Source organism: Oncorhynchus kisutch, unplaced genomic scaffold (genome assembly GCF_002021735.2).
Source record: "Oncorhynchus kisutch isolate 150728-3 unplaced genomic scaffold, Okis_V2 scaffold771, whole genome shotgun sequence".
Taxonomy (NCBI): Eukaryota; Metazoa; Chordata; class Actinopteri; order Salmoniformes; family Salmonidae; genus Oncorhynchus; species Oncorhynchus kisutch.
The window spans coordinates 101,395-123,724 of NW_022262716.1; the positions used below are offsets into that span (position 1 = coordinate 101,395).

A 22,330-nucleotide genomic window follows, 5' to 3' on the forward strand; every position below is an offset into this window, starting at 1 on the left:
TGCTTCCTCTCTACCAGACACAGCCAGAAGAGGTCTGGTCACGCCTCAGCGCCTGGTTCCTCTCTACCCGACACAGCCAGAAGAAGACTGGCCACCCATCAGAGCCTGGTTCCTCTCTACCAGACACAGCCAGAAGAGGTCTGGTCACGCCTCAGCGCCTGGTTCCTCTCTACCAGACACAGCCAGAAGAGGTCTGGCCACCCATCAGAGCCTGCTTCCTCTCTACCAGACACAGCCAGAAGAGGTCTGGCCACCCATCAGAGCCTGCTTCCTCTCTACCAGACACAGCCAGAAGAGGTCTGGCCACCCATCAGAGCCTGCTTCCTCTCTACCCGACACAGCCAGAAGAGGTCTGGCCACCCATCAGAGCCTGCTTCCTCTCTACCCGACACAGCCAGAAGAGGTCTGGCCACCCATCAGAGCCTGCTTCCTCTCTACCAGACACAGCCAGAAGAGGTCTGGCCACCCATCAGAGCCTGCTTCCTCTCTACCAGACACAGCCAGAAGAAGACTGGCCACCCATCAGAGCCTGCTTCCTCTCTACCAGACACAGCCAGAAGAGGTCTGGCCACCCATCAGAGCCTGCTTCCTCTCTAGGTTTCTGCCTTTCTAGGGAGCTTTTCCTACTCCCTTTGATTCTGCCTCTGCATTGCTTGTTCTTTGTGGTTTTAGGCAGGGTATCTGCAGGGCACTTTGTGGTTTTAGGCAGGGTATCTGCAGGGCACTTTGTGGTTTTAGGCAGGGTATCTGCAGGGCACTTTGTGGTTTTAGGCAGGGTATCTGCAGGGCACTTTGTGGTTTTAGGCAGGGTATCTGCAGGGCACTTTGTGGTTTTAGGCAGGGTATCTGCAGGGCACTTTGTGGTTTTAGGCAGGGTATCTGCATTTATGGTCATGGTAGGCTATAGTATTCTATTTGAACTGCAATTGTGTTGGTCATTGTTACCAAGTGCAGCATTTATTCCAGTTGAAATAGTCAAAATACTTTACTCAACATTGGAGCTTTTTGTTGTTGACCACATGCCCCCCAAAGGGTCAGAGTTCAGCCCTGGACAAGAGTTACACACATATTAATGTTGTCTATATTAATGATGTTTGTTGTTGACCACATGCCCCCCAAAGGGTCAGAGTTCAGCCCTGGACAAGAGTTACACACATATTAATGTTGTCTATATTAATTATGTTTGTTGTTGACCACATGCCCCCCAAAGGGTCAGAGTTCAGCCCTGGACAAGAGTTACACACATATTAATGTTGTCTATACCCACACATATCAACATTGGGTGCTGGAGCTTTTTGTTGTTGACCACATGCCCCCCAAAGGGTCAGAGCTCAGCCCTGGACAAGAGCACTTTGCGACACCTGCTGATGTGAAAAAGGGCTTAATAACATACACATGATTTGATGTGACACAATGTGACCATGTCAGTATATGTTATGACAATAAACACCAACTGCGTGATGTGTTGTTCTTTGTTTGTGGTTCTCTGAGGGGTGGTTTACCAGATGCAGATTAAGCCTAGTCCTTGTCTAAAAAAGCATTCTCAATGGAGAATTTATAGTGAAAAAAGTGCTTTTTTAGTCCAGCACTGGGCTTGATCTGTGTCTGGGAAACCGCCCCCAGAGACTTTTAACACGTGGAGTGTAGAAATGCTCAAATAAAATGAATGAATTCCTGTCTTGGTGGCAATTTTTGGGGATTATTTCGGTTGTCCAATATGAGGCCTATCCAGCAGTACTATTATCCTTAAAAAATAAAGACATGTAAAAATGTTGAGCTTACCAAGTAGTTTAGACACATTCATTTTCTAGAAATGTTTTAGATTAAAATAAAAAGTCTTGCCTAATTGCACCTGTAAATCGCTCTGGATAAGAGCATCTGATAAATGTATCTCCTTTTTACACCAATACTTTTATTTATTTATTTATTTTATTTTACCTTTATTTAACCAGGTAGGCTAGTTGAGAACACCTTTATTTAACCAGGTAGGCTAGTTGAGAACACCTTTATTTAACCAGGTAGGCAAGTTGAGAACACCTTTATTTAACCAGGTAGGCTAGTTGAGAACACCTTTATTTAACCAGGTAGGCAAGTTGAGAACACCTTTATTTAACCAGGTAGGCTAGTTGAGAACACCTTTATTTAACCAGGTAGGCTAGTTGAGAACACCTTTATTTAACCAGGTAGGCTAGTTGAGAACACCTTTATTTAACCAGGTAGGCAAGTTGAGAACAAGTTCTCATTTACAATTGCGACCTGGCCAAGATAAAGCAAAGCAGTTCGACAGATAAAACGACACAGAGTTACACATGGAGTAAAAACAAACATACAGTCAATAATGCAGTATAAACAAGTCTATATACAATGTGAGCAAATTAGGTGAGAAGGGAGGTAAAGGCAAAAAAGGCCATGATGGCAAAGTAAATACAATATAGCAAGTAAAATACTGGAATGGTAGTTTTGCAATGGAAGAATGTGCAAAGTAGAAATAAAAAAATAATGGGGTGCAAAGGAGCAAAATAAATTAATTAATTAAAATTAAATACAGTTGGGAAAGAGGTAGTTGTTTGGGCTAAATTATAGGTGGGCTATGTACAGGTGCAGTAATCTGTGAGCTGCTCTGACAGTTGGTGCTTAAAGCTAGTGAGGGAGATAAGTGTTTCCAGTTTCAGAGATTTACTACTGTACGCCGAATAGTATACTGCTCTACCGATTAGTAGGCCGTCATTATAAATAATAATTTGTTATTTAACTGACTTGCCTAGTTAAATAAAGGTTAAATATAAATAAACAATAATACAAACAATCCAGAGTGAAAGAAGCGCAATGACTGCGCATACGTGATGCTCGTGAACACGCCTTTTTCCTCACACAGGCGGAAGTTTACAGTTGGATTCCCCGACCCTCCTCCATGTCAAATAATTGAAGAAAACCTATCCCAGGTAATCTGTATAACGTTGAAATGTGTACCCAACATGCTATATCAGTGTTTAAGCTACTAGAACGACTACCAGCCAGGGAAGCGTCAGGTCGAGCTAACTAGGTTGCGCATGTTTTTTTTCTCACGTCCTCCACCTAGTTAGTAGCCACAGAGGATGTATAATCTACAAACATGTGAAGGCTATTCCCGTCTCAGTAACTAGCTAACCTTAACTAGATCAGTGACCGTTGTTGTTTTTCCTCCAATGTTCTGCAAGCAGTGAACTAGCAAGCTTAGACTCATATCTGATACAATAACGACGTTAGATAGCTAGACGTCAGTGTGTTTTCTGAATAGATCGATCACATATCTCTTCATATTTAAGACTGTGGCACCATGTCTGACCCGGAATCCCCGGATGCTAGTGACCCGGCCCAGAGAAGCTCCCTGAGAGGTCCAGAGCTGGAAGACTGCAGTCAAACACTGGAACTCGGTGTAGCTGTCAAAGATGATGACGGTAATGACGAGAAGGAGGCTGATGAAGAGGATAGCGATGATGTAGACTCTGGTAAGTTCAGGTGTTGAGTCAAGTCAATATTGGGCTACAATAAACTCTACTGTGCTGTGTAGCCTTTTCATAGCCTGACTGCCAGCCCTTTTCCCCTATATTGCTCCTTATGGAGTGTGATTTGACAAGAGCACTACTGTCTGTTTTCAGTCAGGCTAGTTTATTCATAGTGCTGATGGTCTTTCATCAACACTACTGTCTGTTTTCAGTCAGGCTAGTTTATTCATAGTGCTGATGGTCTTTCATCAACACTACTGTCTGTTTTCAGTCAGGCTAGTTTATTCATAGTGCTGATGGTCTTTCATCAACACTACTGTCTGTTTTCAGTCAGGCTAGTTTATTCATAGTGCTGATGGTCTTTCATCAACACTACTGTCTGTTTTGAGTCAGGCTAGTTTATTCATAGTGCTGATGGTCTTTCATCAACACTACTGTCTGTTTTGAGTCAGGCTAGTTTATTCATAGTGCTGATGGTCTTTCATCAACACTACTGTCTGTTTTCAGTCAGGCTAGTTTATTCATAGTGCTGATGGTCTTTCATCAACACTACTGTCTGTTTTCAGTCAGGCTAGTTTATTCATAGTGCTGATGGTCTTTCATCAACACTACTGTCTGTTTTCAGTCAGGCTAGTTTATTCATAGTGCTGATGGTCTTTCATCAACACTACTGTCTGTTTTCAGTCAGGCTAGTTTATTCATAGTGCTGATGGTCTTTCATCAACACTACTGTCTGTTTTCAGTCAGGCTAGTTTATTCATAGTGCTGATGGTCTTTCATCAACACTACTGTCTGTTTTCAGTCAGGCTAGTTTATTCATAGTGCTGATGGTCTTTCATCAACACTACTGTCTGTTTTGAGTCAGGCTAGTTTATTCATAGTGCTGATGGTCTTTCATCAACACTACTGTCTGTTTTGAGTCAGGCTAGTTTATTCATAGTGCTGATGGTCTTTCATCAACACTACTGTCTGTTTTGAGTCAGGCTAGTTTATTCATAGTGCTGATGGTCTTTCATCAACACTACTGTCTGTTTTCAGTCAGGCTAGTTTATTCATAGTGCTGATGGTCTTTCATCAACACTACTGTCTGTTTTCAGTCAGGCTAGTTTATTCATAGTGCTGATGGTCTTTCATCAACACTACTGTCTGTTTTCAGTCAGGCTAGTTTATTCATAGTGCTGATGGTCTTTCATCAACACTACTGTCTGTTTTGAGTCAGGCTAGTTTATTCATAGTGCTGATGGTCTTTCATCAACACTACTGTCTGTTTTGAGTCAGGCTAGTTTATTCATAGTGCTGATGGTCTTTCATCAACACTACTGTCTGTTTTGAGTCAGGCTAGTTTATTCATAGTGCTGATGGTCTTTCATCAACACTACTGTCTGTTTTCAGTCAGGCTAGTTTATTCATAGTGCTGATGGTCTTTCATCAACACTACTGTCTGTTTTGAGTCAGGCTAGTTTATTCATAGTGCTGATGGTCTTTCATCAACACTACTGTCTGTTTTGAGTCAGGCTAGTTTATTCATAGTGCTGATGGTCTTTCATCAACACTACTGTCTGTTTTGAGTCAGGCTAGTTTATTCATAGTGCTGATGGTCTTTCATCAACACTACTGTCTGTTTTGAGTCAGGCTAGTTTATTCATAGTGCTGATGGTCTTTCATCAACACTACTGTCTGTTTTCAGTCAGGCTAGTTTATTCATAGTGCTGATGGTCTTTCATCAACACTACTGTCTGTTTTCAGTCAGGCTAGTTTATTCATAGTGCTGATGGTCTTTCATCAACACTACTGTCTGTTTTCAGTCAGGCTAGTTTATTCATAGTGCTGATGGTCTTTCATCAACACTACTGTCTGTTTTGAGTCAGGCTAGTTTATTCATAGTGCTGATGGTCTTTCATCAACACTACTGTCTGTTTTCAGTCAGGCTAGTTTATTCATAGTGCTGATGGTCTTTCATCAACACTACTGTCTGTTTTGAGTCAGGCTAGTTTATTCATAGTGCTGATGGTCTTTCATCAACACTACTGTCTGTTTTCAGTCAGGCTAGTTTATTCATAGTGCTGATGGTCTTTCATCAACACTACTGTCTGTTTTGAGTCAGGCTAGTTTATTCATAGTGCTGATGGTCTTTCATCAACACTACTGTCTGTTTTGAGTCAGGCTAGTTTATTCATAGTGCTGATGGTCTTTCATCAACACTACTGTCTGTTTTCAGTCAGGCTAGTTTATTCATAGTGCTGATGGTCTTTCATCAACACTACTGTCTGTTTTCAGTCAGGCTAGTTTATTCATAGTGCTGATGGTCTTTCATCAACACTACTGTCTGTTTTCAGTCAGGCTAGTTTATTCATAGTGCTGATGGTCTTTCATCAACACTACTGTCTGTTTTCAGTCAGGCTAGTTTATTCATAGTGCTGATGGTCTTTCATCAACACTACTGTCTGTTTTCAGTCAGGCTAGTTTATTCATAGTGCTGATGGTCTTTCATCAACACTACTGTCTGTTTTCAGTCAGGCTAGTTTATTCATAGTGCTGATGGTCTTTCATCAACACTACTGTCTGTTTTGAGTCAGGCTAGTTTATTCATAGTGCTGATGGTCTTTCATCAACACTACTGTCTGTTTTGAGTCAGGCTAGTTTATTCATAGTGCTGATGGTCTTTCATCAACACTACTGTCTGTTTTGAGTCAGGCTAGTTTATTCATAGTGCTGATGGTCTTTCATCAACACTACTGTCTGTTTTCAGTCAGGCTAGTTTATTCATAGTGCTGATGGTCTTTCATCAACACTACTGTCTGTTTTCAGTCAGGCTAGTTTATTCATAGTGCTGATGGTCTTTCATCAACACTACTGTCTGTTTTCAGTCAGGCTAGTTTATTCATAGTGCTGATGGTCTTTCATCAACACTACTGTCTGTTTTGAGTCAGGCTAGTTTATTCATAGTGCTGATGGTCTTTCATCAACACTACTGTCTGTTTTGAGTCAGGCTAGTTTATTCATAGTGCTGATGGTCTTTCATCAACACTACTGTCTGTTTTGAGTCAGGCTAGTTTATTCATAGTGCTGATGGTCTTTCATCAACACTACTGTCTGTTTTCAGTCAGGCTAGTTTATTCATAGTGCTGATGGTCTTTCATCAACACTACTGTCTGTTTTGAGTCAGGCTAGTTTATTCATAGTGCTGATGGTCTTTCATCAACACTACTGTCTGTTTTGAGTCAGGCTAGTTTATTCATAGTGCTGATGGTCTTTCATCAACACTACTGTCTGTTTTGAGTCAGGCTAGTTTATTCATAGTGCTGATGGTCTTTCATCAACACTACTGTCTGTTTTGAGTCAGGCTAGTTTATTCATAGTGCTGATGGTCTTTCATCAACACTACTGTCTGTTTTCAGTCAGGCTAGTTTATTCATAGTGCTGATGGTCTTTCATCAACACTACTGTCTGTTTTCAGTCAGGCTAGTTTATTCATAGTGCTGATGGTCTTTCATCAACACTACTGTCTGTTTTCAGTCAGGCTAGTTTATTCATAGTGCTGATGGTCTTTCATCAACACTACTGTCTGTTTTGAGTCAGGCTAGTTTATTCATAGTGCTGATGGTCTTTCATCAACACTACTGTCTGTTTTCAGTCAGGCTAGTTTATTCATAGTGCTGATGGTCTTTCATCAACACTACTGTCTGTTTTGAGTCAGGCTAGTTTATTCATAGTGCTGATGGTCTTTCATCAACACTACTGTCTGTTTTCAGTCAGGCTAGTTTATTCATAGTGCTGATGGTCTTTCATCAACACTACTGTCTGTTTTGAGTCAGGCTAGTTTATTCATAGTGCTGATGGTCTTTCATCAACACTACTGTCTGTTTTCAGTCAGGCTAGTTTATTCATAGTGCTGATGGTCTTTCATCAACACTACTGTCTGTTTTGAGTCAGGCTAGTTTATTCATAGTGCTGATGGTCTTTCATCAACACTACTGTCTGTTTTCAGTCAGGCTAGTTTATTCATAGTGCTGATGGTCTTTCATCAACACTACTGTCTGTTTTCAGTCAGGCTAGTTTATTCATAGTGCTGATGGTCTTTCATCAACACTACTGTCTGTTTTGAGTCAGGCTAGTTTATTCATAGTGCTGATGGTCTTTCATCAACACTACTGTCTGTTTTGAGTCAGGCTAGTTTATTCATAGTGCTGATGGTCTTTCATCAACACTACTGTCTGTTTTCAGTCAGGCTAGTTTATTCATAGTGCTGATGGTCTTTCATCAACACTACTGTCTGTTTTCAGTCAGGCTAGTTTATTCATAGTGCTGATGGTCTTTCATCAACACTACTGTCTGTTTTGAGTCAGGCTAGTTTATTCATAGTGCTGATGGTCTTTCATCAACACTACTGTCTGTTTTGAGTCAGGCTAGTTTATTCATAGTGCTGATGGTCTTTCATCAACACTACTGTCTGTTTTGAGTCAGGCTAGTTTATTCATAGTGCTGATGGTCTTTCATCAACACTACTGTCTGTTTTCAGTCAGGCTAGTTTATTCATAGTGCTGATGGTCTTTCATCAGTAGTGTAGCCTCGGTTTTTCGGATGACTGCCTTGCCTGGTTCACCAATTACTTTGCAGACAGAGTTCAGTGTGTCAAATCGGAGGGCATGCTGTCCGGTCCTCTGGCAGTCTCTATGGGGGTGCCACAGGGTTCAATTCTCGGGCCGACTCTTTTCTCTGTGTATATCAATGATGTTGCTCTTGCTGCGGGCGATTCCCTGATCCACCTCTACGCAGACGACACCATTCTATATACTTTCGGCCCGTCTTTGGACACTGTGCTATCTAACCTCCAAACAAGCTTCAATGCCATACAACACTCCTTCCGTGGCCTCCAACTGCTCTTAAACGCTAGTAAAACCAAATGCATGCTTTTCAACCGGTCGCTGCCTGCACCTGCATGCCCGACTAGCATCACCACCCTGGATGGTTCCGACCTAGAATATGTGGACGTCTATAAGTACCTAGGTGTCTGGCTAGACTGCAAACTCTCCTTCCAGACTCATATCAAACATCTCCAATCGAAAATCAAATCAAGAGTCGGCTTTCTATTCCGCAACAAAGCCTCCTTCACTCAAGCCGCCAAGCTTACCCTAGTAAAACTGACTATCCTACCGATCCTCGACTTCGGCGATCACATCTACAAAATGGCTTCCAACACTCTACTCAGCAAACTGGATGCAGTCTATCACAGTGCCATCCGTTTTGTCACTAAAGCACCTTATACTACCCACCACTGCGACTTGTATGCTCTAGTCGGCTGGCCCTCGCTACATATTCGTCGCCAGACCCACTGGCTCCAGGTCATCTACAAGTCTATGCTAGGTAAAGCTCCGCCTTATCTCAGCTCACTGGTCACGATGGCAACACCCATCCGTAGCACGCGCTCCAGCAGGTGTATCTCACTGATCATCCCTAAAGCCAACACCTCATTTGGCCGCCTTTCGTTCCAGTACTCTGCTGCCTGTGACTGGAACGAATTGCAAAAATCGCTGAAGTTGGAGACTTTCATCTCCCTCACCAACTTCAAACATCAGCTATCTGAGCAGCTAACCGATCGCTGCAGCTGTACATAGTCTATTGGTAAATAGCCCACCCTTTTCACCTACCTCATCCCCGTACTGTTTTTATTTATTTACTTTTCTGCTCTTCTGCACACCAATATCTCTACCTGTACATGACCATCTGATCTTTTATCACTCCAGTGTTAATCTGCAAAATTGTAATTATTTGCCTACCTCCTCATGCCTTTTGCACACATTGTATATAGACCCCCCCTTCGTTTTCTACTGTGTTATTGACTTGTTAATTGTTTACTCCATGTGTAACTCTTTGTTGTATGCTCACACTGCTATGCTTTATCTTGGCCAGGTCGCAGTTGCAAATGAGAACTTGTTCTCAACTAGCCTACCTGGTTAAATAAAGGTGAAATAAAAATAAATTTTAAAAAAATCAACACTACTGTCTGTTTTCAGTCAGGCTAGTTTATTCATAGTGCTGATGGTCTTTCATCAACACTACTGTCTGTTTTGAGTCAGGCTAGTTTATTCATAGTGCTGATGGTCTTTCATCAACACTACTGTCTGTTTTGAGTCAGGCTAGTTTATTCATAGTGCTGATGGTCTTTCATCAACACTACTGTCTGTTTTCAGTCAGGCTAGTTTATTCATAGTGCTGATGGTCTTTCATCAACACTACTGTCTGTTTTCAGTCAGGCTAGTTTATTCATAGTGCTGATGGTCTTTCATCAACACTACTGTCTGTTTTCAGTCAGGCTAGTTTATTCATAGTGCTGATGGTCTTTCATCAACACTACTGTCTGTTTTCAGTCAGGCTAGTTTATTCATAGTGCTGATGGTCTTTCATCAACACTACTGTCTGTTTTGAGTCAGGCTAGTTTATTCATAGTGCTGATGGTCTTTCATCAACACTACTGTCTGTTTTGAGTCAGGCTAGTTTATTCATAGTGCTGATGGTCTTTCATCAACACTACTGTCTGTTTTGAGTCAGGCTAGTTTATTCATAGTGCTGATGGTCTTTCATCAACACTACTGTCTGTTTTGAGTCAGGCTAGTTTATTCATAGTGCTGATGGTCTTTCATCAACACTACTGTCTGTTTTGAGTCAGGCTAGTTTATTCATAGTGCTGATGGTCTTTCATCAACACTACTGTCTGTTTTCAGTCAGGCTAGTTTATTCATAGTGCTGATGGTCTTTCATCAACACTACTGTCTGTTTTGAGTCAGGCTAGTTTATTCATAGTGCTGATGGTCTTTCATCAACACTACTGTCTGTTTTGAGTCAGGCTAGTTTATTCATAGTGCTGATGGTCTTTCATCAACACTACTGTCTGTTTTGAGTCAGGCTAGTTTATTCATAGTGCTGATGGTCTTTCATCAACACTACTGTCTGTTTTCAGTCAGGCTAGTTTATTCATAGTGCTGATGGTCTTTCATCAACACTACTGTCTGTTTTCAGTCAGGCTAGTTTATTCATAGTGCTGATGGTCTTTCATCAACACTACTGTCTGTTTTGAGTCAGGCTAGTTTATTCATTGTGCTGATGGTCTTTCATCAACACTACTGTCTGTTTTGAGTCAGGCTAGTTTATTCATAGTGCTGATGGTCTTTCATCAACACTACTGTCTGTTTTGAGTCAGGCTAGTTTATTCATAGTGCTGATGGTCTTTCATCAACACTACTGTCTGTTTTCAGTCAGGCTAGTTTATTCATAGTGCTGATGGTCTTTCATCAACACTACTGTCTGTTTTCAGTCAGGCTAGTTTATTTATAGTGCTGATGGTCTTTCATCAACAATACTGTCTGTTTTGAGTCAGGCTAGTTTATTCATAGTGCTGATGGTCTTTCATCAACACTACTGTCTGTTTTGAGTCAGGCTAGTTTATTCATAGTGCTGATGGTCTTTCATCAACACTACTGTCTGTTTTGAGTCAGGCTAGTCTGGGCAACTCCAGTCCTCCAGGGCCTGATTAATGTCACAGTGTTGTCCCAGCCCCAGCTAACACACCTGACTCCAATAATCATCTAATCACGATCTTGAGTTAAAAATGCAATTAGTTTAAATCAGGTGTGTTTGCTAGGGATGGGGGGAAAAGTGGGACACCAATCAGGCCCCAGAGGATTGGAATTTCCCTGGGCTAGCCTGTTAATCACTACGGTCTGTTTTCAGGCTAGCCTGTTCATCACTACTGTCTGTTTACAGTCAGGCTAGTCTGTTCACCACTACTGTCTGTTTTCAGGCTAGTCTGTTCATCACTACTGTCTGTTTTCAGGCTAGCCTGTTCATCACTACTGTCTGTTTTCAGGCTAGTCTATTCATCACTACGGTCTGTTTTCAGGCTAGCCTGTTCATCACTACTGTCTGTTTTCAGGCTAGTCACTACGGTCTGTTTTCAGTCAGGCTAGTCTGTTCATCACTACGGTCTGTTTTCAGGCTAGTCTATTCATCACTACGGTCTGTTTCCAGTCAGGCTAGTCTGTTCATCACTACGGTCTGTTTTCAGGCTAGTCTGTTCATCACTACTGTCTGTTTACAGTCAGGCTAGTCTGTTCATCACTACGGTCTGTTTACAGCCAGGCTAGTCTGTTCATCACTATTGTCTGTTTTCAGTCAGGCTAGTCTATTCATCACTACGGTCTGTTTTCAGTCAGGTTAGTCTATTCATCACTACGGTCTGTTTTCAGTCAGGCTAGTCTGTTCATCACTACGGTCTGTTTTCAGTCAGGTTAGTCTATTCATCACTACGGTCTGTTTTCAGGCCAGTCTGTTCATCACTACTGTCTGTTTTCAGGCTAGTCTATTCATCACTACGGTCTGTTTTCAGGCTAGTCTGTTCATCACTACTGTCTGTTTACAGTCAGACTAGTCTGTTCATCACTACTGTCTGTTTTCAGTCAGGCTAGTCTGTTCATCACTACGGTCTGTTTTCAGTCAGGCTAGTCTGTTCATCACTACGGTCTGTTTACAGTCAGGCTAGTCTAATCATCACTACGGTCTGTTTACAGTCAGGCTAGTCTGTTCATCACTACTGTCTGTTTTCAGGCTAGTCTGTTCATCACTACGGTCTGTTTTCAGTCAGGCTAGTCTGTTCATCACTACGGTCTGTTTTCAGTACTGTATCTTGTGTTCTCCACCAGGGCAGAACGTTGTGAAAGTGGATGAGGAGGAAGGAGAAGCAGTGAAGTCGGGTGAGTAGAGAGTCTTCTGGGTAGTAGTACAGTAGAGTCCTCTGGGTAGTAGTACAGTAGAGTCCTCTGGGTAGTAGTACAGTAGAGTCCTCTGGGTAGTAGTACAGTAGAGTCCTCTTGGTAGTGGTACAGTAGAGTACTCTGGGTAGTAGTACAGTAGAGTCCTCTGGGTAGTGGTACAGTAGAGTCCTCTGGGTAGTGGTACAGTAGAGTACTCTGGGTAGTAGTGGTACAGTAGAGTACTCTGGGTAGTAGTGGTACAGTAAAGTACTCTGGGTAGTAGTGGTACAGTAAAGTACTCTGGGTAGTAGTGGTACAGTAGAGTCCTCTGGGTAGTAGCGGTACAGTAGAGTCCTCTGGGTAGTAGCGGTACAGTAGAGTCCTCTGGGTAGTAGCGGTACAGTAGAGTCCTCTGGGTAGTAGCAGTAGAGTCCTCTGGGTAGTAGCGGTAGAGTCCTCTGGGTAGTGGCGGTACAGTAGAGTCCTCTGGGTAGTGGCGGTACAGTAGAGTCCTCTGGGTGGTGGCGGTACAGTAGAGTCCTCTGGGTGGTGGCGGTACAGTAGAGTCCTCTGGGTAGTAGCGGTACAGTAGAGTCCTCTGGGTAGTAGCGGTACAGTAGAGTCCTCTGGGTAGTAGCGGTAGAGTCCTCTGGGTTGTGGCGGTACAGTAGAGTCCTCTGGGTAGCGGCGGTACAGTAGAGTCCTCTGGGTAGTGGCGGTACAGTAGAGTCCTCTGGGTGGTGGCGGTACAGTAGAGTCCTCTGGGTAGTGGCGGTACAGTAGAGTCCTCTGGGTGGTGGCGGTACAGTAGAGTCCTCTGGGTGGTGGCGGTACAGTAGAGTCCTCTGGGTAGTAGCGGTACAGTAGAGTCCTCTGGGTAGTAGCGGTACAGTAGAGTCCTCTGGGTAGTAGCGGTAGAGTCCTCTGGGTAGTGGCGGTACAGTAGAGTCCTCTGGGTAGTGGCGGTACAGTAGAGTCCTCTGGGTGGTGGCGGTACAGTAGAGTCCTCTGGGTGGTGGCGGTGCAGTAGAGTCCTCTGGGTGGTGGCGGTGCAGTAGAGTCCTCTGGGTGGTGGCGGTGAAAGTGGATGAGGAGGAAGGAGAAGCAGTGAAGTCGGGTGAGTAGAGAGTCTTCTGGGTAGTAGTACAGTAGAGTCCTCTGGGTAGTGGTACAGTAGAGTCCTCTGGGTAGTGGTACAGTAGAGTCCTCTGGGTAGTGGTACAGTAGAGTCCTCTGGGTAGTAGTGGTACAGTAGAGTACTCTGGGTAGTAGCGGTACAGTAGAGTCCTCTGGGTAGTGGCGGTACAGTAGAGTCCTCTGGGTAGTGGCGGTACAGTAGAGTTCTCTGGGTAGTGGCAGTACAGTAGAGTCCTCTGGGTAGTGGCGGTACAGTAGAGTCCTCTGGGTAGTGGCGGTACAGTAGAGTCCTCTGGGTAGTGGCGGTACAGTAGAGTCCTCTGGGTGGTGGCGGTGCAGTAGAGTCCTCTGGGTGGTGGCGGTGCAGTAGAGTCCTCTGGGTGGTGGCGGTGAAAGTGGATGAGGAGGAAGGAGAAGCAGTGAAGTCGGGTGAGTAGAGAGTCTTCTGGGTAGTAGTACAGTAGAGTCCTCTGGGTAGTGGTACAGTAGAGTCCTCTGGGTAGTGGTACAGTAGAGTCCTCTGGGTAGTGGTACAGTAGAGTCCTCTGGGTAGTAGTGGTACAGTAGAGTACTCTGGGTAGTAGCGGTACAGTAGAGTCCTCTGGGTAGTGGCGGTACAGTAGAGTCCTCTGGGTAGTGGCGGTACAGTAGAGTTCTCTGGGTAGTGGCGGTACAGTAGAGTCCTCTGGGTAGTGGCGGTACAGTAGAGTCCTCTGGGTAGTGGCGGTACAGTAGAGTCCTCTGGGTAGTGGCGGTACAGTAGAGTCCTCTGGGTAGTGGCGGTACAGTAGAGTCCTCTGGGTAGTGGCGGTACAGTAGAGTCCTCTGGGTAGTGGCGGTACAGTAGAGTCCTCTGGGTAGTGGCGGTACAGTAGAGTCCTCTGGGGGGTGGCGGTACAGTAGAGTCCTCTGGGTGGTGGCGGTACAGTAGAGTCCTCTGGGTAGTAGCAGTAGAGTCCTCTGGGTTGTAGCGGTAGAGTCCTCTGGGTTGTGGCGGTACAGTAGAGTCCTCTGGGTAGTGGCGGTACAGTAGAGTCCTCTGGGGGGTGGCGGTACAGTAGAGTCCTCTGGGTGGTGGCGGTACAGTAGAGTCCTCTGGGTAGTAGCAGTAGAGTCCTCTGGGTTGTAGCGGTAGAGTCCTCTGGGTTGTGGCGGTACAGTAGAGTCCTCTGGGTAGTGGCGGTACAGTAGAGTCCTCTGGGTAGTGGCGGTACAGTAGAGTCCTCTGGGGGGTGGCGGTACAGTAGAGTCCTCTGGGTGGTGGCGGTACAGTAGAGTCCTCTGGGTGGTGGCGGTACAGTAGAGTCCTCTGGGTGGTGGCGGTACAGTAGAGTCCTCTGGGTAGTAGCGGTACAGTAGAGTCCTCTGGGTAGTAGCGGTACAGTAGAGTCCTCTGGGTAGTAGCGGTAGAGTCCTCTGGGTAGTGGCGGTACAGTAGAGTCCTCTGGGTGGTGGCGGTGCAGTAGAGTCCTCTGGGTGGTGGCGGTGCAGTAGCAAGCTGGAATGGGGTGAGGATAGAGTCCTCTGTGCACCTAACCTTCTGCACTCATTATTGTACACTCCTGGTTACCCATGTCTATATCAAACACTGATTGACAGAAATAATAAACATCAGCAGACACTCAGGCCCCCCGTTGCCTGGTTGCCTGGTTACCTGGTTGCCTGTTATAGAAGTTCTGATGGATATTATCGGTTCTATTCATGTGAATCTGTATTTTAACAGGGCTTTCTATTGTTAAAAGAGATGCAGAGGAGGAGGGAGGTGGCGGAGATGAGACCAACTCCGGTAATCACAGACCACAATAACCATTCATGGGGATGATAAAAGCTTTGGTTGTATCCACTTTATAGTGTATAGTGTTTACGTAAGAGAACATTGATCTTAAAGAGATACACACGGTCCCCTACCGTATTTAACCTGTAGTGTTGTCACGGAAACAGGAGGGGGTGCCAACTCGGACTCAGACAGTTCAGACGGGGAGAATGAACAGAGTTCGAACGCTCAGAGTGCAGTGCAGAAGCCGCACCCTTGCTCCCAGTGTGGCAAGACCTTCATCACCGTGGGGAGCCTGAAGAGGCACACACAGACTCACAGCAGAGAGAAACCCCACCAGTGCTCCGTCTGCGGGAAATGTTTCTCACGCTCAGACGACATGAAGAGACACCTCACCATCCACACAGGTTATTGTGAACAATTATTATTTTTCAGTATTTGGCAAAGACTATTACTAGATAGAATATAGCTGTAAGCAGCCATGGTGGTGCTCAAGCCTTATTGCACCACCATTATGTTTAGATTACAAAATGTTGGAATCGATATACAGTGGGGCAAAAAAGTATTTAGTCAGCCACCAATTGTACAAGTTCACTCCTAAATAACGACTACAAAATCATTGCCTTAATCTTTGTGAAAAGGTTAAAGTCTTGCTTGAATGATCTGATTGACATTCATCAATCAGGGTTTATGAAAGGGTGCCATATACAGTGGGGCAAAAAAGTATTTAGTCAGCCACCAATTGTGCAAGTTCTCCCACTTAAAAAGATGAGAGGCCTGTAATTTTCATCATAGGTACACTTCAACTATGACAGACAAAATGAGAAGAGAAAAATCCAGACAATCACATTGTAGGATTTTTTAAATGAATTTATTTGCAAATTATGGTGGAAAATAAGTATTTGGTCACCTACAAACAAGAAAGAATTCTGGCTTAGATGACAAAATGTTGGAATCGATATATATGGATGCTCTTGATCGACTTTATCAGTACCTCTAACTCATCCCTAGGAGAGAGGGTGAACCACGTCTGTCACCAGTGTGGGAAGACTTTCACCAGTCTGGGAGGGCTGAAGAAACACCAGATGACCCACACAGGTGTAGTGGCTCCTTCTTCCAGGTGTATAGAGGATGATGTCATAGGATGTTTGTTGATGATCAGGGCGCGGCAGCGTAGCCTAGTGGTTAAGGGCATTGGGCCAGTAACCCGAAATGGTTGCTGGATGGAATCCCCCGAGCTGACAAGGTCAAAATCTGTCGTTCTGCCTCTGAACAAGGTAGTTTAACCCACTGTTCCCCGGTAGGCCATCATTGTAAATAAGAATTTGTTCTTAACTGACTTACCTAATTATTATTAAATAAAAATACCTGATGTTAATGATATGATGTAATGTATTATAACAGATATTGATATTATAATTGCCTACAAATGTTCTCAGTGTCTCTATTTGATTGGGCCTCAATGTTATTTTTAAATATGTTATTTGTGACATTGAAATGTGTCTGTCTGTCCATCTATTTATCAGGAGAGAAGCCGTTCCAGTGTTCCGAGTGTGGGAAAGGTTTCACTGCGCAGGGTAACCTCAAGATCCACCAGCGCATCCACACAGGTCAGTTATATAATACATGTGCCGTTTTACCTCTCAGGTTTATATCTCTCAGAAAGACACTAAACGTTTTGTACCGGGTTTTAAATGAAAATGTATTTATGTTCATCTTGTTTCTGTCTTCCATGTCATTGGTATTTATGCTCATCTTGTTTCTGTCTTCCATGTCATTGGTATTTATGTTCATCTTGTTTCCGTCTTCCATGTCATTGGTATTTATGTTCATCTTGTTTCTGTCTTCCATGTCATTGGTATTTATGTTCATCTTGTTTCTGTCTTCCATGTCATTGGTATTTATGTTCATCTTGTTTCCGTCTTCCATGTCATTGGTATTTATGTTCATCTTGTTTCTGTCTACCATATCATTGGTATGTGCTCTGTGTAGAGTTCTCATTCTCAGCCCGACGGTTTCAGGCTTGCCGTGCTGTGTTAAGGGGGGGGGGGGGGACCACTATGGAAGTCTGCCCACCTTTTCAGCCCACTATGTTTCTCTCTCAGCCGCAGGAGTAGCCAGGATTCCAGTATTGGCTGGGCCAGAGAAATTTGTGGCCATGATGAAACTTTTGGAAAAAGTCAAGGGGTTGTGAATTCTTTCTGATGTACAGACAGCGATTTAAGTTGAATAAAATCTCATTGACTGATTATCAGACAAGACACAGGCTTTTGGTTGGGAGGAGGACATGCTGCCACGCCAGAGAAGAGCAGAATCCACTTGTTAAGCTACATAACACGCTGGCAAAATGCTCTGATCACTTAATATATGAGCAAACTGGAATCAAGTTACTCACTTAGCTAACATTTCCCCGGCCTAATTGTTGTCCAATATCCAAACGAACATTCAGCAAATAAAAAAAAATCTGCAATTTTAGTTAATTTATTTATCAAGACGAGTCACCTACACTTTTCTTAAAGCAATGTGGTGGCGCTGTCCCAATCAAGTCAGTGCTGAAATGATCATTTAGGTGACCACACACACACACACGACTATTGCTTTAAATTAGTATAACGGTTGGATATGAGCAAGTAAGCAAGTATTTGATACATGCCTTCAATTGCATTAGCTTATTTTATAGCATTTTTTTTTTTAACATGAAGTTGATTATAACTAAGCGCAGAGAGAAACTCCCCTATCTGTTTCTTCGTCCCCTCCGTCTTCGTCACTCCGCTGCCGCCTGAGCTTCTGCAACGTTGTTCTCAACACCAGTTTAAATCAATATGAAGTTATTCTATTCACAGGGGAGAAACCGTACCAGTGCTCCCAGTGTCAGAAAAGCTTCTCCCGGCTGGCCCACTATAAAGACCACCAGCAGACTCACCGGGAGGAGAAACCGTACCACTGCAATGACTGTGGGAAAAGCTTCTCCTACTTCAAGGTTCGTTGTTGTTTTACGGTCTTAATTTATCTATTTACTCCTCGTCTGCTGTTTTAGTTTTTATCTTCTTCACGGTTTATTGAATTTATGTATGGGACTTGTTTTGTATTTGCACTTTGCACTGCATTTTGTTGCAAGTACTGATCTAAATACATTTTGTTTTGATTCAAGTCGCTCAAGTGCCACCAGATGATCCACAAAGGGGAGAACCTCCACCACTGCTCCGTATGCGGTAAAGGGTTCGCCATCCGCGGCAACCTGAAGACCCATCTGCAGACACACACCAAGGAGAAACCACACCAATGCTCAGAGTGCGGGAAACGGTTCTCCCGAGCCCACGACCTGAAGAAACACAAGCTGCTCCACACAGGGCAGAAGACCTACCACATTTGCCAGTGTGGCAAGGTGCACTGTCGATTAAAGTTACCTTATGTAGCTTTGTGTACGAACCAACAGTTTTCAGATAGAAATGCGAGTTATAGATTTTCCATTCTCTTTGAAAGCAAGTCTTATAAGCTGTAGATCTGTTATATGTGCGATATTTCTCTGTTTCCCCTCTCATCTTTGTTTATGTGTCTTTTTTATCTGTCTCTGATCTAAGAGCTTCACGGAGCTGGGGAACCTGCGGACCCACCAGAGAACCCACACCGGAGAGAAACCATTCTGCTGTTCCTTCTGTGGCCGAACCTTCTTGCGTGCTGGAGACCTGAAGAGCCACCAGCGGACACACACCGGAGAGAAACCATTCATCTGCGCCATATGTGGGACCAGTTTCGCCCAATCTGGCAACCTGAAAGTGCATCAGATCACACACACTAAAGAGAGGCCGTACCCTTGTACTGTCTGTGATAAGGGGTTCACCACACCGGGGAGTCTGAAGCTACACATGAGGACACACACAGGGGAGCGGCCTTTCCTGTGTAGCGCATGTGGGAAAGGGTTCACGGCGTCAGGGCAGCTGAAGAGGCACCAAGAGTGTCACATGAGAGACACTGTCCAATCATCTCCTAGTGAAGACACGGGGGTGGCGGTGGCTTCAAAATAAAAGTCCTCTCTAAGTGGACTACGAAATAAGAGTACTGGAAACGTGCCAATGTGTGTCTGAACTGTGATCATGATGGGAGGTTTTACTGCTTCATGATGTCCCTAATGGGACACCATTCCCTGTGGGCTCTGGTCAAATGGGACACCATTCACACTGGGCTCTGGTCAAATGGGACACCATTCACACTGGGCTCTGGTCAAATGGGACACCATTCACTCTGGGCTCTGGTCAAATGGGACACCATTCACTCTGGGCTCTGGTCAAATGGGACACCATTCACTCTGGGCTCTGTTCAAATGAGACACCATTCACTCTGGGCTCTGTTCAAATGAGACACCATTCACTCTGGGCTCTGTTCAAATGAGACACCATTCACTCTGGGCTCTGGTCAAATGAGACACCATTCACTCTGGGCTCTGGTCAAATGGGACACCATTCACTCTGGGCTCTGGTCAAAAGGACTGCACTATAAAGGGAGTAGGGACACCATTCAGGACCTACACTATTCCTCCCTTTTGCAGAACATCAGTTGTTTATTCTGTGAGCTCAAATATGAGCTTTATAAAGTGTCACAGAATGTGATGTTTGACAAGAAATTGTTAATCTGAGTCCTGAATGACACCCAATTTAGTGCACTACGTTTGCCCAGGGCTTATAGGGTTCTGGCTAAAAGTAGTGCACTATATAATAGGGAATAGGGTGCCATTTGGGACCCTGGTCTTAATGGTAAAATGTCATCCATCCATTTAGAATGTACACGATCTGATATTGATCATATAACATGATTCCCAAATGGCACCCTATTCCCTATATAGTGCACTAATGTTGATCAGAGCCTAAAGTAGTGCACTATATAGGGAATAGGGTGCCATTAGGGACACACAACAGTGTATAGTATACTACAGTACTAATGAACACATTCTCTGGTAAACACAGTTTACTGATTTTGTCTTTTTTATTATCTGAGTATCGATCAGATTTTAATAAATAAACTATTCTAATGCGATTCATCCTGTGAAAACTCAGTTTGAAATAATTAAGTTCCCCTGTCGTCCTGTAGGTGGTGCTATTGAGTCGCATTCACAATGCAGTCCGTAGTTTCCCCTGTCGTCATGTAGGTGGAGCTATTGAGTCGCATTCACAATGCAGTCCGTAGTTCCCCTATCGTCCTGTAGGTGGTGCTATTGAGTCGCATTCACAATGCAGTCCGTAGTTTCCCCTGTCGTCATGTAGGTGGAGCTATTGAGTCATATTCACAATGCAGACAGTGAAGTTTGTTTTTAGCCCATAGCGCTCTGTAGTGCACTGTACAGGGAATAGTGTGCCATTTGTTATGTAGCCTTAGTCCCTCCCTTTAGTTTCACACTAAAGTGTGTTTCCTACTGATAAGGAACTCTTCCTCAGAATAAACATGTATTATCCCCTAAAAAAAAACAGGTGGTTTATAACAAAGAATGGACTAAATTAGTCACACCAAAGACTGGAAACAAACTGGGCTGTCGGGGAACTACATGTAATTTAACTACACTGAACAAAAAATATAAATGTAATAATTTCAAAGTTTTGACTGAGTTACAGTTCAAATAAGGAAATCAGTCAAGTGCCCAGGTGGAATTTAAAAGCGGCTGGGCCAGTGGTCTTGAGAGATGTGGAGGGTCAACACCTTTTTTTTAACCTTTATTTAACCAGGCAAGTCAGTTAAGAACACATTCTTATTTTCAATGACGGCCTGGGAACAGTGGGTTAACTGCCTGTTCAGGGGCAGAACGACAGATTTGTACCTTGTCAGCTCGGGGGTTTGAACTCGCAACCTTCCGGTTACTAGTCCAACGCTCTAACCACTAGGCTACGCTGCCGCCCCTTTTAGTTTGCATCCCGGTTTGATTTCTAGATAATCATTCCTGCGTCTGATCTTCCCAGTTTTGGTTTTGCTTCCTGTCTTTTCAGTTTGGGTTTTTATTTTGTTTGCCTCTTGGGAAAATTTTGTGGATGTCTTTTACGTTCCAGTTGTTGTTGTTGCTAGTCAACTATCAGTGGACACCCCCATGAGTGTCTTTCAGAACCCCTCCTGTTTCGTTTTGGTTACACTTTATTTGGATAGTGCAGATTTGGTATCTATAGATCCTCTACAGTTGGTCATACTATCAACAAACAATTTGTTCATAAGCAACTACTTGCCAAGGTTAGAATAAGGGTTATGGTAAGGGTACGTTTAGGGTCAGGATAAGGGTTAAGGTAAGGGTATGGTAAGGGTACGTTTAGGGTCAGGATAAGGGTTAAGGTAAGGGTACGTTTAGGGTCAGGATAAGGGTTAAGGTAAGGGTACGTTTAGGGTCAGGATAAGGGTTAAGGTAAGGGTACGTTTAGGGTCAGGATAAGGGTTAAGGTAAGGGTACGTTTAGGGTCAGGATAAGGGTTATGGTATGGGTATGTTTAGGGTCAGGATAAGGGTTATGGTAAGGGTACGTTTAGGGTCAGGATAAGGGTTAAGGTAAGGGTACGTTTAGGGTCAGGATAAGGGTTAAGGTAAGGGTATGTTTAGGGTCAGGATAAGGGTTAAGGTAAGGGTACGTTTAGGGTCAGGATAAGGGTTAAGGTAAGGGTACGTTTAGGGTCAGGATAAGGGTTATGGTATGGGTATGTTTAGGGTCAGGATAAGGGTTAAGGTAAGGGTACGTTTAGGGTCAGGATAAGGGTATGTTTAGGGTCAGGATAAGGGTTAAGGTAAGGGTACGTTTAGGGTCAGGATAAGGGTTATGGTATGGGTATGTTTAGGGTCAGGATAAGGGTTAAGGTAAGGGTACGTTTAGGGTCAGGATAAGGGTTAAGGTAAGGGTACGTTTAGGGTCAGGATAAGGGTTAAGGTAAGGGTACGTTTAGGGTCAGGATAAGGGTTAAGGTAAGGGTATGTTTAGGGTCAGGATAAGGGTTAAGGTAAGGGTATGTTTAGGGTCAGGATAAGGGTTATGGTAAGGGTACGTTTAGGGTCAGGATAAGGGTTATGGTAAGGGTACGTTTAGGGTCAGGATAAGGGTTAAGGTAAGGGTACGTTTAGGGTCAGGATAAGGGTTAAGGTAAGGGTATGTTTAGGGTCAGGATAAGGGTTAAGGTAAGGGTACGTTTAGGGTCAGGATAAGGGTTATGGTATGGGTATGTTTAGGG

The 22,330-nt window shown here is 43.9% G+C and overlaps 1 protein-coding gene across 2 annotated transcripts; it reads left to right on the forward strand.

Annotated features, from left to right (window-relative positions):
- Window positions 1-2,806: 2,806 nt before the first annotated feature.
- Window positions 2,807-20,760, forward strand: LOC109883028 (gastrula zinc finger protein XlCGF57.1). Of its 2 annotated transcripts, XM_031816289.1 has the most exons (10): window positions 2,807-2,942; window positions 3,306-3,488; window positions 12,182-12,232; window positions 15,093-15,155; window positions 15,311-15,550; window positions 16,155-16,241; window positions 16,670-16,753; window positions 17,987-18,123; window positions 18,295-18,528; window positions 18,725-20,760. In XM_031816289.1, the coding sequence occupies exons 2-10, from the start codon at window positions 3,317-3,319 to the stop codon at window positions 19,166-19,168; spliced, it is 1,512 nt and encodes a 503-aa protein (XP_031672149.1). In that variant the 5' UTR covers window positions 2,807-2,942; window positions 3,306-3,316; the 3' UTR covers window positions 19,169-20,760. The 2 variants fall into 2 exon arrangements, with proteins under 2 accessions (XP_031672149.1, XP_031672150.1); XM_031816290.1 differs by lacking the exons at window positions 16,155-16,241; window positions 16,670-16,753.
- The last annotated feature ends 1,570 nt before the right edge of the window (window positions 20,761-22,330 follow it).

Coding starts and splice junctions, on each gene's coding strand:
- LOC109883028 (XM_031816289.1), top strand. CDS start 3,317: ATGTCTGACCCGGAATCCCCGGATGCTAGTGACCCGGCCCAGAGAAGC. Junction 16,754..17,986: donor CCACCAGCGCATCCACACAG/GTCAGTTATATA, acceptor TTCTATTCACAG/GGGAGAAACCGTACCAGTGC. Junction 18,529..18,724: donor ACATTTGCCAGTGTGGCAAG/GTGCACTGTCGA, acceptor CTCTGATCTAAG/AGCTTCACGGAGCTGGGGAA.